This window comes from Ranitomeya variabilis, chromosome 1, assembly GCF_051348905.1.
Source record: "Ranitomeya variabilis isolate aRanVar5 chromosome 1, aRanVar5.hap1, whole genome shotgun sequence".
Lineage (NCBI taxonomy): Eukaryota > Metazoa > Chordata > Amphibia > Anura > Dendrobatidae > Ranitomeya > Ranitomeya variabilis.
The window spans coordinates 115,162,432-115,180,551 of record NC_135232.1 but is presented as its reverse complement, the minus strand read 5'-3'; the positions used below and the strand labels follow the sequence as shown (position 1 = coordinate 115,180,551).

General features: G+C 44.3%; 1 protein-coding gene across 1 annotated transcript in view; it reads left to right on the top strand.

Annotated features, from left to right (window-relative positions):
- The window catches only part of MAP1B (microtubule associated protein 1B), a 132,342-nt gene that overhangs the window by 97,775 nt on the left and 16,447 nt on the right, over positions 1–18,120 (top strand). Inside the window, exon 3 of the mRNA XM_077287914.1 lies at positions 272–354. Within this exon, the coding sequence (XP_077144029.1) occupies positions 272–354 (83 nt within the window). The remainder of the gene's footprint in view (positions 1–271; positions 355–18,120) is intronic.

The window sequence follows — 18,120 nt, the reverse complement described above, 5'->3', positions numbered from 1 at the left end:
TTCCTGTCCTCATGCTCCATCACATGCTGTATTACAGAGATACTGCTTCTTGCAAGGAATATAACGCGTTACAGTGTCATGTCGCTAGCATGTGCTGTGATAAATGACTACAAAGCCACTGTACACATCCTTTTATTTTACCATTGAATATAATGGACATTTTTAGTAAGAAGTAGAGATTTCCTTTGATTTCCTAACGTGGCACTGATTTACACACAGACTATTAATGTGTGATTACTTACAGATTTTTGTCTTTTACTATTTTCTGCAGGTCAAAAAATCCTTCACCATCGAAGTGATGTTTTAGAAACCGTCGTCTTAATCAACCCTTCAGATGAAGCTGTCAGCACAGAAGTAAGTACAGTTTTAACCAAGTCCAACATTTAGTAACTGTATTAATATTACTTACATTCCTTCTACAGAGCCCACCTCTGGCTGCTCTGTCGCTGTGAGTATAACGCGAGCTCATGGCATTAAATACCATTCAGCAGTATTAATCAAAGGGAACCTACCATATGACTCATGCTGCCCAAACCGTAGGCAGCATTAATCAGAACCTAACAATTACAGCCAGGTATATATTTCCCTGAAACACTCTGCCGTTTTAGAAAAAATATAGTTTAACCATCTGAATGGAGACCATAGACAAGACTAGTCCTGCTCCATCCCCGGCCAGCTATTCCCAGCACCTCTCCAGGTGATTGACAGGTCTGTCCCTTCTGTGCACGTAAGGAGAGACCTACCAATTTCTGTGTGCAGGCGCGAGATTTCGCCCGGCAATGTGTATGACGAGAGGCGTCCTCCACGTCAATTAAAGAAGGAGGACTGTGAGCAGCAGCCGGGGGGAGGGATGGAGAGGCTCAAAACCACATCCATCGGACGTAGACGACGCCTCACATCCTCCATGTCAATTAAAGAAGGAGGACTGTGAGCAGCAGCCGGGGGGAGGGATGGAGAGGCTTGAAACCATATCCATCGGACGTAGAAGACGCCTCACATCCTTCATATCAATTAAAGAAGGAGGACTGTGAGCAGCAGCCGGGGGGAGGGATGGAGAGGCTCAAAACCACATCCATCGGACGTAGACGACGCCTCACATCCTCCATGTCAATTAAAGAAGGAGGACTGTGAGCAGCAGCCGGGGGGAGGGATGGAGAGGCTTGAAACCATATCCATCGGACGTAGAAGACGCCTCACATCCTTCATATCAATTAAAGAAGGAGGACTGTGAGCAGCAGCCGGGGGGAGGGATGGAGAGGCTCAAAACCACATCCATCGGACGTAGACGACGCCTCACATCCTCCATGTCAATTAAAGAAGGAGGACTGTGAGCAGCAGCCGGGGGGAGGGATGGAGAGGCTTGAAACCATATCCATCGGACGTAGAAGACGCCTCACATCCTTCATATCAATTAAAGAAGGAGGATGGCAAGCAACAGTTGGGGGAGGAATGGAGAGGCTTGAAACCAAATCCATCGGACGTAGAAGACACCTCGCATCATCTAAGTCAATTAAAGGAGGATGGCGAGCAGCAGCTGAGGAGGGATGGAGAGGCCCGAATCCACATCCATTGGATGTGAAAGATGCCTCGCGTCATCCATGTCAATTAAAAAAGGAGGATGGCGAGCAGCAGTCAGGGGGAGGGATGGAGAGGCCCGAAACCACACCCATTGGATCGGGGTGACCCAATTTGCATATAGCGCTGGAGAATTTAAAAAGGTTTTTGGGAATATACAGGGGAAGTCAGGGGGTTATATAACTATTCATGGAATGCAGCACAGGCGCTGAACAAGGTTATAGTTTTAGATCTTTAAGTGAGAGATGTTTTTCTGTCCGCTCTCTACCCTGAATGAGAGATTTAGGATCTTAACCAGAGGAGCCCAGTCTATTTCTATCTGTATAAGAGTATTTAATAATGTTTCCACAACTTGACAACCGCTTTAAACCATCAATACACGACACCAGAACTATGCTTTTATGTTAGACTTTTTGATTTTTGGGATGCACTCTATGTTGTTTAAATATAAGAGCCATTAACAGAATAAAAATGAATAATTATACGTTAGTATTATCGAGCCTGCTTGGTTTCTAAATGATTAATAGAGTAATAGCTGAAATCAGAAAATACATACAACGAGGTAATAAAGATATATAACAATGTTGTTACATTCTACTTTTCTATATTAAATCTGAAGATAGTTTGAAAGGTACAAACAGAAACAAGAAATTAATCCTTTTCCAATACACTCCACCTCTGGTTCTACCACGTATTGATGACTACATTACATTTAAATCACTGGATTATCTGTGTAATGCAGGAGAGGACACAGTATTTAAAAATGTGTTTCCTAAATTTTACATCCCTTTTAACCCATTCACCCTCAGGACGATTTTCGGTTTAGTTTTTCCCTTAACCTTCTTCCAAGAGCCATAACTGTTTTATTTTCTGTCAATATAGCCATATGAGGGCTTGTTTTTTGCAGGATGAGTTGCACTCATGAATGACTCCGTTAATTTTTCCACACAGTGTACTGCACAATAGGAAAAAAATCCAAGTGAGGTGAAATTGCAAAAAAAAGTGCAATTCCACAATTGTGTTTTGTGTTTTTTTGTTTACCATGTTCACTATATGGTAAAATTGACCCAGTGATATGATGCGCCAGTCAGTATGAGTACGTAGACACCAAACATGTATAGGTTCTTTCTATCTAAGTGGTAAAAAAAAAGTGCAATTTTCCAATACCCGTAGCGTCTCCATTTTTCGTGATCTGGGGTCAGGTGAGGGCTTATTTTTCGCGTGCCGACCTGATGTTTTTAATGATACCATTTTGGTGCAGATTTGTTCTTTTGATCACCCGTTATTACATTTTAATGGCGACCAAAAATAACTAATTCTGGCGTTTAAAATTTTTTTCCCGTTACCCTGTTTAGCGATCAGGTTAAGCGTTTTTTTTTATTGATAGATTGGGCATTTCTGAATGCGGCGATACCAAATATGTGTAGGTCTGATTTTTTTTATTGTTTTATTTTGAATGGGGCGAAAGGGAGGTGATGTCATGATATGTACTTTTTTCCCTGTCCTGTATTTTGTATAATATGTCATGATGTGGTGCGACTTCTCTTTGGTTGTATTTACTGTACACTTTGCAATGTCATGGGATGTATTTAACTTAACCTGTCTCCTTCCCCCAATACTTGCAGCCCTAAGCTATAACGTAATTAAGCTTTGTCAACACCACTAGTGAAGGAATAGCCATTCTTCCTCACAGCAGGTGGCTAGTCAAATGCACAATTGAATGTGGTCACTGGAGAGCTGTCACACAGACAGCTCTCCAGCGACCAACTATGCCGAAATCCCCGGGTAACCAGGGTAAACATCCGGTTACTAAGCGCAGGGCCGCGCTTAGTAACCCGATGTTTACCCTGGTTACCAGTGTAAATGTAAAAAAAACCAAATAGTACATACTTACAGTCCGGTGTCCGTAACGTCCCTCGCCGTCCGCTTCCTGCACTGACTGTGACTGCCGGCCGTAAGGCACAGCACAGCGGTGACGTCACCGCTGTGCTCTGCTTTTACTTTACGGCCGGCACTCACAGTCAGTGCGGGAAGCGGACGGCGAGGGACGTGTGACAGACAGCAGAAGGTGAGTATGTACTGTTTGTTTTTTTTACTTTTACAATGGTAACCAGGGTAAATATCGGGTTACTAAGCGTGGCCCTGCGCTTAGTAACCCGATATTTACCCTGGTTACCATTGTAAAACATTGCTGGCATCGTTGCTTTTGGTGTCAAACACGACGATACACGACGATCTGATGACCAAATAAAGTTCTGAACTTTCAGCAACGACCAGCGATATCACAGCAGGATCCTGATCGCTGCTGCGTGTCAAACACAACGATATCGCTATCCAGGACGCTGCAACGTCACGGATCGCTATCGTTATCGTTGCAAAGTCGTGTAGTGTGAAGGTACCTTAAGCGGAGCCTACCAGTCTAGAATCTTCTGGTGGATCCAACCATTGAATAGAAGGTGTGACCCCTACCCCCTTCCTGGGCTGATCCCAGGAGCTCAGACAATCCATTCTTATTTTTGAGATCAGATGTGAGTTGACCTTTGAAGGAGAAGGAGTGGGGATTCTTAGCTGAGGCAAGACCCCACATCCATCCGTGACTGCAGAAGGGAATGGGGCGAGACTTGAGCTGAGGACATATCTCGTCGTTCGTGGGATTGTTTTGGGATCCGTTGGACTCGTGTGGACTATTGCTTTGTTAGCTGGCACAAGGATTATCGGGAGGTGCCCCGAACCTGTTCTGTTGGACTAATTGTGGACTCTGTAGATCTACCTGCATGTGTTGTTCCAGCGTTCTTGGTAATAAATCTGTTGAATCATCCCTTGGCCTGTTGTCCCTTCTTGCTCTGCCGTACACCCCGTCACAGGTGATTTAAACTTTTATATATATTTTTTTCATATTTTTTTAAACATTTTTTTTTTACTTTTCCCATTCTTCAATAGCCTCCATGGGAGGCTAGAAGCTGGCACAACTGGATCGGCTCAGCTACATAGGAGCGATCGTCAGATCACCCCTATGTAGTAGATTTACTGCATTGCTATGAGCGCTGATCACAGGGTGGCGCTCACAGCAATCCGGCATCAACAACCATAGAGTTCTCAAGGAGACCTCTGGTTGTTATGCTGACGCATCGCTGACCCCCGATCATGTGACGGGGTCGGCGATGCGCTCATTTTCGGCCCGATTGCCGGAAGCGGTAGTTAAGTGCCGCTGTCAGCGTTTGACAGCGGTATTTAACTAGTTAATAGCGGCGGGTGAATCGCGATTCCACACGCCACTATTGCGGGCAAATGTCAGCTGTTCAAAACAGCTGACATGTCCTGGCTTTGATGCGGGCTCACCGCCGGAGCCCACATCAAAGCGGGGGATCCGACCTCTGCCGTAATACTACGGCGGGGGTCGTGAAGGGGTTAATTACCCTTTACAACAAAAACTGCATAAACATTAAGCCAAGAAAAATAAGACAAGGACTCGATCCATTTACATACAGAAGAGGGCACACGGACATTTTTACTCACTGAAGGTCAAAATCAAGCTAACGATCACAATCAATAAAGTACATCCCTTGCAGAATATCACTCATTGTTACCGGCAGAGACTAAAAGCTCATCAACTTAGATACATTTCTCACATTTTGCTTTATATAATCAATTCCATCACCATTATTTCTAAATTAACACATTCCTTTCCTTTTAAAAGACTGGTCAATTTTCCCGTACCCTTTAGTTCAATTCTACATGAAGAAAACGTACAAACCCTTTGGCTGGATTACATGGTTATATAGGTCAAAGCACCCAGGTCCATCAAGTTCGACCTTTCTCCCCCAGTTATACTTTCTCTATTGCTAAATTATTTATAAACCACAATGTCATTTGTGAGAAAAGCTTCCAGCCCTTTTATAAATGCTGTTAGAGTGTCTGCCATTACTACCTTTTTGGCTGGGGCATTCCACAGTCTAACTGCTCTAACTGCAAATAACCTTTTTTTATTTCCCTGCTGGTCCTTTGGAAAGTCTTTGGATGGAATATATAACGTGTTTTATAGAGGGGTAATATTAGATTTGGATTGTGGGATTTTATCTTTTTATACACTCTAAAATCTTGTTTGCTTTTGCGGCTGCTGCCTGACATTGAGTACTGCTGCTCAGCTTGCTTGTAACCAGAAAACCTCAATCCTTCTGTTCTGTAGTCCCGAGTATATTTGTATATACTGCAATATGATTACTGTGGCCTGGCTGCATTCTGTACATTTATTAAACGTTATCTGCACTGTGTTTGCCTACGCAGACATCTTACCTAGATCATTCTGTAATATTATGTAATGCTGCTCAACTTTTATCGTCCCTCATATTTTTCTGTCATCAGCAGAGATTGACACTTTGCTCTCATTCCCATCCACCACGTTAACAATAAAGAGATTTAAAATAATTGGTCCTAGCACAGATCCTTGTGGTCCCCTCTGTGAATGTTATCCCGTCTAGAAATTGTTCCATTTACGACTTTGTTTCCTGTCCCTCTAACAATTTTTTTTACTCAAATTCAGGTGCTTCAATATAAGACTGCTGTATGGTACAGTATCAAATGCCATTGTACAGTCCAGAAATATCACCTATCAGCTGCATTACCAACATTCAGACATGTTCTTCTTTCTTTTTAACATTTTCTGCTGAGATCTTTATATACCTGGAATACTATTTCTGATTTCTCAGCCTGCAAGGTCTTAACATCCTTTGTGTTTGTCTTATTATAACCATATTTGACCATAATGTTTTCTTTTTATTCCTGAATCCTGAAGAATATAAATGTATTACCGAGCTCTAAATTCCTCTTCAGATTTCCTTTGCTTCTGAGTGTTGAACGCTGCATATTTAGATCCATTACCAGAGCTTCCAAATACCCAACATGCTAACATTCAGTGCAGAATTCCATGTCATGTATTGAACTATATTGTGTTTAACTATGTTTTTAAAGTGAACCTGTCAGCAGGATTTTGATAAGTAAACTACAGGTTTTGTCAGGTTGGCAGTGTCAAACTGAACTGATTAAATTAATCTTGTGGTTCTTGTGTAATCCGTGTTAGAAGTTTTCAGTTTATGAGATGCCTGTGCTCAGGAGTATGACTGTAGGCAGAGTCTTAAGGCCCCGTCTCACTAAGCGATTTACCAACGATCACGACCAGCGATATGACCTGGCCGTGATCGTTGGTAAGTCGCTGTGTGGTCGCTGGGGAGCTGTCACACAGACCGCTCTCCCCAGCGACCAACGATCAGGGGAACGACTTCGGCATCGTTGAAACTGTCTTCAACGATGCCGAAGTCCCCCTGCAGCACCCGGGTAACCAGGGTAAACATCGGGTTACTAAGCGCAGGGCTGCGCTTAGTAACCCGATGTTTACCCTGGTTACCAAAAAAAACAAACAGTAAATACTCGCCTTTCGGTGTCCAGGTCCCTTGCCGTCTGCTTCCTGCTCTGACTGAGTGCCGCCGTACAGTGAGAGCAGAGCGCAGCGGTGACGTCACTGCTGTGCTCTCACTTCTCACTGTACGGCCGGGAGTCAGTGAGAGCAGGAAGCAGACGGCAAGGGACCTGACGGACATCAGAAGGCGAGTATGTACTGTTTGTTTTTTTTTACATTTACGCTGGTAACCAGGGTAAACATCGGGTTACTAAGCGCGGCCCTGCGCTTAGTAACCCGATGTTTATCCTGGTTACCAGTGAAGACATCGCTGGATCGGTGTCACACACACCGATTCAGCAATGTCAGCGGGGCCTCAACGACCAAAAAAAGGTCCAGGCCATTCCGACACGACCAGCGATCTCGCAGCAGGGGCCTGATCGCTGGTACGTGTCACACATAGCGAGATCGCTATGGAGGTCGCTGTTGCGTCACAAAACTTGTGACTCAGCAGCGATCTCGCTAGCGATCTCGCTATGTGAGACGGGGCCTTTATCTTCCTGCTCTAAGCCAGAGAAACCCAGGAAAGACCTGCCCACAGGCCGCCCTGAAGCACAAATATGTTCCTTATCAAAGAGACAGAGAGAGAGACTGTTTGTGCTTTGGGACGGGCCTGTGGGCAGCACTTTCCTTGGTTTCTCTGGCTTAGACTAGAGTCTGCTAAATCTTTCTAAAATTCTTTTGCACTCAATCAGGGGTTCTGATTTGCCTCTCTAGCAATCCTACGCGAAGTGCTCACTGAAATTTTGCTTGGTCTTCCTGACCTTATCTTGACCTCCACTGTTCCTGTCAACTGCCATTTCTTCATTAGATTTCAAACTGAGGAAAGGGCAACTTGAAAATGCTTTGCTATCTTATTATAGCTTTCTCCTGCTTTGTGGGCCTCCACTATTTTCATTTTCAGAGTGCTAGGCAGCTGTATAGAAGAACCTGTGGCTGCTGTTTTTACCACAAGGTTAGAGGAGGCTGAGTTTTATAAAGCTGGGAAATTTGTATCACCTGACCTTTCCCAATGATGATAGTGAATAAGCATAACCCCAACAGGCTAATTAAGGTCTGAAACCTTGGTCAAAGTTTTATGATCACACATATTACTTTTGCATTGGACCATTTTGTAATTTTTAAAATGTAAACATTTTTTTGCCTAAAATACAAAGGAAATGTGTCATTTTTAAATTTAGGCCTTTTATAGATCATTTCATCTTCAACTTGCTTAACTGTTCACAATAACAGTAATTTTGACCAGTGGTTCTCAAACTTTTACATGCCACTGTACAACCAGGTACCAGGAATGGTGCTTTTATTTCTACATATACTAACAACCAAAAGAAATAGTAGTTGCATACATGTACAGTCATGGTCGAAATTGTTTTAAAAAAATGAGGTAAAATTATTGCAATTACTCATGTTTTGTTGTACACATGTTTATTTTCCTTTGTGTGTATTGTGTGTATTGGAACAACACACCAAAAACAGAGGAAAAAAACAAATTTGACATGATTTCCCACAAAACCACAAAAAATGGCTTGCAATCAATCATTTCCAATTACCATCAACAAGCTTCTTACACCTCTCAACTGGAGTTTTGGACCACTCTTCCTTTGCAAACTCTCCATGTCTCTCATATTTGAAGGGTTTCTTCGCTCCAGAGGTGTTCACTGATAATTTCATCTGGACTCATTGCTGGCCATTTCAGAACTCTCCAGCGCTTTGTTTCCATTCATTTCTTGGTTCTTCTTGAAGTATGTTTGGGATCATTGTCCTGCTGGAAGACCCTTTACCTAGGATGCAGACCCAGGTTTCTTACACTGGGCACTACATTGAGACCAACAATACTTTGCTAATGTTCAGATTTCATGATGGCCTGCACACCGTCAAGGCACTAAATGCCAGAGGCAGCAAATCAACCCCAAATCATCTTTGAACCTCCACCATATTTGACTGTTGGTCATGTGTTCTTTTCTCATTTTGTTTTCGGTAAACAGTAGAATGATGTGCAATAACAAAAAGCTTTGTCTTATTCTAATCTTTCCTCAAGATGCTTTCTTAGAAGGATTTTATGAAAAAAGTGCTTTTTCAGTTACATTTTCATTAAGTGGCAAACTGCAGTCTAGCTTTTTTATCACTCTGTGTCAGCCGTGGGTCCTCCTGGGTCTCCTGCCATAGCATTTAATTTCATTCAAATGTGGACAGTTCACGTTGATGCTGATGCGCTCTGCGACTGCAGGACATCTTGAATTTCTTTGGAACTTGATTGAGGTTGCTTTTCCACCATTAGGACTGTCCTGCATTGCAACCTTTTATCAATTTCTGCCTTCCACGTTCAAGATTAGCTACATTGTCATGGGTTGTAAACTTCTTGATTATGTTGCGCACTTGGACAAAGAAACATCAAGACCTTTGAAGATGGTCTTGTAATCTTGAGATTGATATTGTTCAACAATTTTAGTTCTCAACTTCTCAGATAGTTCTCTTTACCCTTTTCTGTTCTCCATGCTTATGGTGACGCGCACAGACACACAATGCAATGATTGAGTCAACTTCTCCACTTTTATCTGGTTTCAGATGTGATTTTCATATTGCTTTCATATTGCGCACATCTGTTACTTGTCACAGGTTAGTTTGAACACCTTTTGGAAAGGTGCCAACAATTTTGTCAAGCTCATTTTTGAGGTTTTGCGTGAAATTATGTCCAATTTGCTTTTTTTCTCTGTTTTTTTTGTGTTGTTTCAATACACAAAAAGGTAGTAAACATGTGTATAACAAACACATGTAACTGCACTAATTTTCTGGAAGAAATACTTCAAGGGGAAAAAAAAATTCAAGGGTGCCAACACGTTTGCCATGATTGTTATGTATGATCCCTGAGAACCATCCTTTTAGACCCTTGAAGTATTTAAACTCACACGACTGAGTGCAAATCCAGTAGTCACTAGATGACCTACTCGTATCCATGTCTTTTAAGAGCACCTGTTAAGGTCTGATAAATTTGTTATACCAGTCATCATTCATAACTTCATTCAATGTCCTTATTAGGGGTAATGACGGTGCTATGTCCATGCAAAAAGATCATGTGCTCATGGTGTGACTCTTTCCAGTGGCTGTGTGTATCCAATTGGGTTTACTCTCAATCTTCACCGAAGTCGCTGTGGTTAGGGAACCTGGAATGGCATCAAATCTTGGCTTAAGGCTTTTTCTCATGTGAGTTCTCAGGACCACCCAATCTACCTGCGTGAGATCATATGCTTCTTAAATTGATTCAGGGTATGAAATGGAAGAGTACACCTGTTTATCACACTGTTTAGTCCATTATGTAAAGCTTTTTCTTCACTCATTGGGCTATCATGCTGCATCTGAGTTCACTGTGGAAAGTATGATCCTGTTCTAGATGCTTAAGCAAAAAGGATCTCATATGGAGAGAGACCAGGTTTTCTACATGAGCGTATCTTATTAAGAGCTAAAGGCAAGCATTCGGTCCATGGCTTGCCAGGGTCTTCCTTTTCCTTCTGGATTTTTAACGGTAATGTTCCATTCGGTCTTTCCACCTTCCTACTGCTCTAAGGAGGTTAAGGAGTGTGGAAAACCTGCTTAATTCCCATCAATTGCAAATGCTCCCTCATTACCTCTCCAGTAAAATGTGAACCTGTATCACTTACAATCACTTCAGGAACCCCATAGCTACATACCACCTCCTTCATGAGTTTTTGAGCAGTAACCTTGTAGCTTTCTGCACCAGATGTGCATCTGGCCAACCTGAAAATAGATCAACACAAACAAGCCCAAACTCATATACGCCTACTTGTGATAGCTGTATATAGTCAACCTGAAAATGGTAGAGTGGATGAGGGTTGTGTTTCTGTCAGGTCTTTACAGTTTTTCCTACATTGTCGAGTACACACTATACAAAAATGGGTGTACCTGGCTGCATGGGTACTGAGCCCTGATGCCACCCATACCTTGTACAATAAATCACACACAACTGTTTTTGATAAATGCATTAGTTCATGGGTTACCTTATCCATGCAGCGCCCCAGAGTCCTGGTCGTTGCAGTACTGTGGCTCCGCCACTAAGGGGAGCCATGGTGCGTTCGATGGCACTGAAGGAGTTCCTCCAATCAGGTATCACAGACACCAATATGTTTCACACCTGGGCCTCCGGGGGGAGCTAAGGGTGCTATTCATTAGGCCACTCCCCACCATAGTGGGTAAACTGGGGGTCAGGCAGGAAGTTAGTAGAGAAGGCTGACTGGATCGAACGAAGCAACACCTAGTGAGAGAGGGTGTTGTGGAGGAAGAGACAGTAGGGTCTCTGCCAGGGGTGGGATCCTGGCAGAGGCTTGGCATTGAAAGAACGTAACGGGACCGTGCCTGCTCAGAATAGCGGCGGTGCCCTAAGAAAGGATTAGAAGCGAGATAGATTGTGCTGAGTGAGAAACGAAATCAAGCAGAAGGAGAATACCAGCAGGGGTTTTGTTGAAAGAGGCAGCACCTTGCTGAGGCGCATTACCGGTGGCCGGAACGCCGAGGGAGTGGAATAATATACAGCTTTAAGCCATACTCCAAACAGCGGCAGGACAGTCAGTCTCAGGCGGGCTGTCTACCACATATCACCTATGAAGTCTTGGGGGGCAATTGCGGGAGAGGGGCGTCTCTAGGGTCCCGGAAGAACTCCAGGCCTACCTGACAAACGGGTGCCGTTCTTACTGTAACATCAGGAAGGGACGGAAGATTAGCAGAAGATCAGTTAATCGAGTTGTGAGGGAACTTAGGAAACAGACACAACAGTTGTGGGGTACTTTCCGTAAGCACAGCAGGGAAGGACTACAACACAAAGCGCTAAGAAGGAAGGCACTGATTTCCACCTGTGAGGAGAACTCTGGAAGTGCCATTGGACCGGCCGGACTTGCGCAGCCTGGTGGACCGGATTCTGGACTGAGGACCGAGAGATCTCCAGTAAAGAGGTAAAGAGACTGCAACCTGGTGTCCTCGTTATTTACCGCGACCTGCACCCCACAACTGCACCGCTACACCACCGTTACTGCACCATCATCATCACTTATTCTACCGGACGTCCCCCACTGACAGACAGGGCCACGGACCGGGTCTAGCCACCGTGACAACCCCAGGACTGAGACCCAGAGGCCCGGCTCCGGGTACCCCTAGGCCCTGCGGCGGTGTGGGGGCGCTCTAACTTGGCGTCACGAACAGGATCTACTTAAGCCTGAAGAATCAGGTCATGTGTGCCTTGGAACTGTGATTTATCGTGCTTGGACTGTGCTTTATTACAAGGACTGTGTGTTGCCACTTGCCGCCAGGAGTTCCCGCCAAAACCGCCGCCATTACAGCGCTAAGGAGAGCGCAGGAGAAGAAGAAGGGCGTGGAAGTGGGCGTGAACAAGCTGAAGAGCGCGAAAGACAATGGCCGCCCAGTCTAAATATCTCGGCCCCTTGAGGACGTGTCCGTCAGCAGCCGAGATCCGCCTCCTGATCCTCAGCGGTGGGCAGAGACAGAGAAAACGAAACCGCCCACGAAGGAGAGAGCGGGAAAAGGACCAGGAAGAAGAAGTCAGAGACATGGAGGACGCCATGGCGAGCCACCCGGAGCCGGAGCGTGGGGTCGGAGCCGAGGACTCCCCCAGCTACCCGGAGGGGCACCGCAACCAGGCCTCCACCGCTGACGCTGAATTCCTGCAGGCCGGAGTGGACGAGCTCGGCGACCGACCCCGGCGGACGCAGCTGAGCACCGAGGCCGGGTGGAAGAAGGCCATCATCAGGAGCCTCACCGGACATCTGTCGGCAGCCGCATCTGGTCCGGAGCAGGAAAGAAGTCCCAGCGCTCCGAAGCTGGAAAGCAAGGCGCTGCCGGGAAGGGGTATGCTGCGAGCAGAGATGACAACGCCGCAGCACAAGGTCCCGCAACCAGCGTTCCAGACCCCAGTGGAGACGGAGCAGACCGGCACCGGAGGGACCGCATCTGAAGCAGGTATGAAGGATGACCCTGCCCTGACAACTGACACCACTCCCGTGACTGCTGGTGCCACAGCTGCTGACCCCGTTCCAGTGACTGATCTTGCAGCAGCCTCTACCTCTGCTGCAACAAATGCCCCTACTCAAGCTGCGCAGATCTCCATCGCTGCGCATGATTTAACCATACATGAAAGACGGATTAACGGCGTTTGTCCAGCACTGGGTGTAACCCTGGACCTCACTTTTCCCAGGCCGAGAAGGGTTAAGTGCCAGGTGCAGCCCTGGAAGCCGTCCAACTAAGCCTCGGAAACCTGAAACTGTAAATAGTTAACTGTTTATTTCCTTGCTGTTTTGCTGCTAAAACCCGTCCTGGGTTAACTCTTAAAGGGATCCCTTTGTTTACCCGGGATCCCTATTGCTTTTTATTTTTGCTTTCATTTTCATTTTTGCTTTTTTGTTCCACAATGTTATAAAAACTGCTGAATCATGAACAGTGCATGATACAAACTGCTTGTAAATAGTTTGCACCTTCTTAAAGGTGCTTCCTACTGGTTTTGTTTAAAGACATTTTGCGAAGATACCATTTCGGAGCCTTTGCATGGACTGGTAGGCTGAGAAGAAGAGCTACCTCAGAAAGACTTGATCTCCTCTTAAAGGGGAGGTTAGAATTGAACTTGAAAGTGATACTGTTTTAGAACAGTAATGTCGAGATAATGCTTTGAAGGAAATGTAACTGTTTTTCATGGAAAAGTTATGTGTGTTTAATTTGTTTAAAATGTGAGACCTAGATAATGTTCTTTGAAGAGAAAGATGCAGAAAGCCCGTAGGGGTAGATGTAGAGTTCCGTTTAACTAAAAGTAAAGAAGTAATAACGAATGTGAGGATAGAAGGTAAACCCTGCGTCCCCATAGAAAGTTAGTTCGTTACTAAGGACAGAAAGTAGACCCGTAGGGGTTAGTGAGTGAGTCCTTATAGGAGCCAAGCAGAGTGTGCTCCATGCTCTCAAATTGAAAGGAATGTTATGTCTATACTATGTATAGTAGAGAAAGGCAGTAGGCCCTGGCTGAACGGGGCGGTCCTGTAAAAGAAAGGAGAGGCAGTAGGTCTGGTGCCATAGGGACAGGCGGTCCTGCAGGTTCAAAGTAGGAGAATGTGAAGTTACCTTGCCCCGTAATGTGATTATAGGAAGGCCTTTGATAAACTAAGAGTGTATGTTTCTTAAAGGCAATGTTAATTTATTGTTCCAGCATTTGCACTTAGTAGAATACCCGGTTGGGTAATGAGAGTTAATTGTAGCCTGTTGCTATGATATTTGATTATGTTTTGTAACGTTAAAGTGTCCTCACCTCCCATAAAGGGAAGCCTGTTCAAGTATGCTTATTGTTTTGCACTCAACAAATTTGTATGTCTTTTTGCTAACCTGTATTGTTGTTTTCTTCCCAGTCCCGGAGTACTGTGTTTAACCAGGGGGGAGTGCAGCGCCCCAGAGTCCTGGTCGTTGCAGTACTGTGGCTCCGCCACTAAGGGGAGCCATGGTGCGTTCGATGGCACTGAAGGAGTTCCTCCAATCAGGTATCACAGACACCAATATGTTTCACAGCTGGGCCTCCGGGGGGAGCTAAGGGTGCTATTCATTAGGCCACTCCCCACCATAGTGGGTAAACTGGGGGTCAGGCAGGAAGTTAGTAGAGAAGGCTGACTGGATCGAACTAAGCAACACCTAGTGAGAGAGGGTGTTGTGGAGGAAGAGACAGTAGGGTCTCTGCCAGGGGTGGGATCCTGGCAGAGGCTTGGCATTGAAAGAACGTAACGGGACCGTGCCTGCTCAGAATAGCGGCGGTGCCCTAAGAAAGGATTAGAAGCGAGATAGATTGTGCTGAGTGAGAAACGAAATCAAGCAGAAGGAGAATACCAGCAGGGGTTTTGTTGAAAGAGGCAGCACCTTGCTGAGGCGCATTACCGGTGGCCGGAACGCCGAGGGAGTGGAATAATATACAGCTTTAAGCCATACTCCAAACAGCGGCAGGACAGTCAGTCTCAGGCGGGCTGTCTACCACATATCACCTATGAAGTCTTGGGGGGCAATTGCGGGAGAGGGGCGTCTCTAGGGTCCCGGAAGAACTCCAGGCCTACCTGACAAACGGGTGCCGTTCTTACTGTAACATCAGGAAGGGACGGAAGATTAGCAGAAGATCAGTTAATCGAGTTGTGAGGGAACTTAGGAAACAGACACAACAGTTGTGGGGTACTTTCCGTAAGCACAGCAGGGAAGGACTACAACACAAAGCGCTAAGAAGGAAGGCACTGATTTCCACCTGTGAGGAGAACTCTGGAAGTGCCATTGGACCGGCCGGACTTGCACAGCCTGGTGGACCGGATTCTGGACTGAGGACCGAGAGATCTCCAGTAAAGAGGTAAAGAGACTGCAACCTGGTGTCCTCGTTATTTACCGCGACCTGCACCCCACAACTGCACCGCTACACCACCGTTACTGCACCATCATCATCACTTATTCTACCGGACGTCCCCCACTGACAGACAGGGCCACGGACCGGGTCTAGCCACCGTGACAACCCCAGGACTGAGACCCAGAGGCCCGGCTCCGGGTACCCCTAGGCCCTGCGGCGGTGTGGGGGCGCTCTAACTATCATTGAGTAGAGAGGTCATGCTTACCGCCTTTGATCTAGTCCTTCCTCAGTCAGCTGGGCTCCCTACGTCTCCCACTCCTTCTGCTTCTCTATGAATTTAAGAATATCAAGATTGACAGATGTCTCTAAGGTCCTGACCTACACTGGCACTAGACTATCGACTCTAGGCCTCTTCACTGCTTCCTTGGCGACTGCGTCTACACTCATATTTCCTCTGTCTTCATCGGTATCAGCTCAAGTGTAAGCTTTATTTTCACCTTGCTGAGCTTAGTAACAGGAGAGCCTCCATCAGGACTCTTATGCTCTCTGCAGTTTTTGTAGGTTTATCATGTGACGTTAGAAAGATTTACTGTCTACATACACAATGGCTGTCTTACCCTCTGCCACGCTACATGACTCAGTGAGTGCCTTCAGCTCTGCCTCCTGTGCTGACAGGTGAGGAGGGAGTGAATCAGCTTTTATTACCTTATGCTGTGTGATCACAGCATATCCAGTGTAGAATCGACCAGCATCTTTGTATCAGGTTACATCTACAAAAAACTCTAAATTTGCATTAAAAATGGACCCACCTGATACATACTCAAACCCTGCCCTTTCTTGTTGCATCAAAGCAGCACAATCATGTATGCCTGTTGTTTCCTCCTCTATTAAGGAATGTAAAAATATGTCACATTTACTTCTTTTCACCCTTTTTGAATTCATTGACAAGCGCGTAACTGGATTCAAAACCGTATCACTTGAGTTCTACATTTTAGGCATGAGAAGGGTACATTGTAATGTGTCTAGGATGTACCTGACTGAGAACACCAAAAATATCGTGCACAGCGTAACGTTGTGATCAGAACCATTTCTGTAGCCTTTTTAAAACATGCATCGCAGAGATAGCTCTGACAAAAGACGTTGCAATCCTAGTGACGGGGTCCAATATAGCTGAATAATAAGGCATAGGTCTCTGCAGTAGACAATTTTTGGGGGGTAACTTAAACTGCTGTCTTTTGACCTTCCTTTCCTCTGTGAGATGTTTGGTGCGTTGGCCTTTAGCCAGTTGCAAAACGTTTTTTAAATCCTTTCCACATGTTCAAGACACATACAAACAAACTCCTCCCTAATGGATTCCTTTATTTCATTCACAAAAGAAGTTCCCATCATGCATCTCTCAGGTCCATTTAATTCATCTACAAATGGCAAGTTATTTTCATCTCCTCTTTTTCTAAGGTACTGTATGACACTTAAGATTAATGGATCGTTCTCTCTGCTTTGCCGACTTCAATGTTACAGGAATTTACAGTACTCTTCCCCTGAGTCTTACTTCTGCTAATATTCTGCTACTAATTGGATATTCTTTTGACTGTCCCATTCACTACTTTCTTAATTTGTGCGGTCACGTTTTTCTGTTTTGCATTTAATAATTCCTCAAGGTCTTTAACCTTTACAGTTATCTCTTGGGAGGGAAAGAAACACAAGGCAACGCATTTCAAATGAAATCCAGAGTTCTTTTTTAAAGCCTGATGGAAAATTTTTTCCCATCAATCCTATATATCAATATCAGCAAATCCAAAATGAATTAAAAATCACATAGCATGTAATCAGGAGGTAGGAAACATGCAATCAAAGTGAGAAACATATATATAGAAGATTGTTATGAACAGGCAAATATATATATATATATATATATATATATATATACATATATATATATATACACTGTATATATATATATATATATATATATATATATATATATATATATATATATATATATGTGTGAAATGCAAAAAAATTGTTAAAACAATACAAAAAAGATTACAAAAAGCTAATAACATTCATAATGAAAAATAATATCTCGGCGCAAATTTAACCTATCAGGGAATCTTGTTCCAAGGTTACATATCCAAAATGCTTCCCGGTTTAACAGGAATCTCTTAATGTTTCTTCCCCGCATTGGTTCCTTAACCCTTTCAATAACAAAAATCTGAAAACATGATAACTGTCGATGATGTGAAATAAAGTACTTGGCTGCAGATGAAATATGCCTGTTAGAACTATTAACATTAGAAATGCCATTTAAAAGTTCAGTGTTGCGTCTTTTTAGATTGCGTCTTGTGCATCAAATGTAAAGCAATTGACAGGAACTGCACTAAATGCAATATATAACATTTTTAAAGTTGCAGTTAATGTATTGATTAATTCCAAATGAATAATGTTTGTTTTATGAGAGCTCAGAAATCAAAACAGCATATCCTTGTATGGTGTACTCAGGACTTCTGGTTTGTTAGCACATGCAGGCACTTTAGGGTCACAAACAAAGGAAAATTTCCCTCTGAACTATGAGCCAATAGGAACTTTAGGGGCTTGAATAGAAATATGAATCTTCCTTGCCCATCAGTGTTACTTAATCACTAAGACAAGGGGGTTACAAGGCAAGATGGATACAACAATCACACAATGCAATCTGTTCTCTCACAATGTCTAGAAGTAA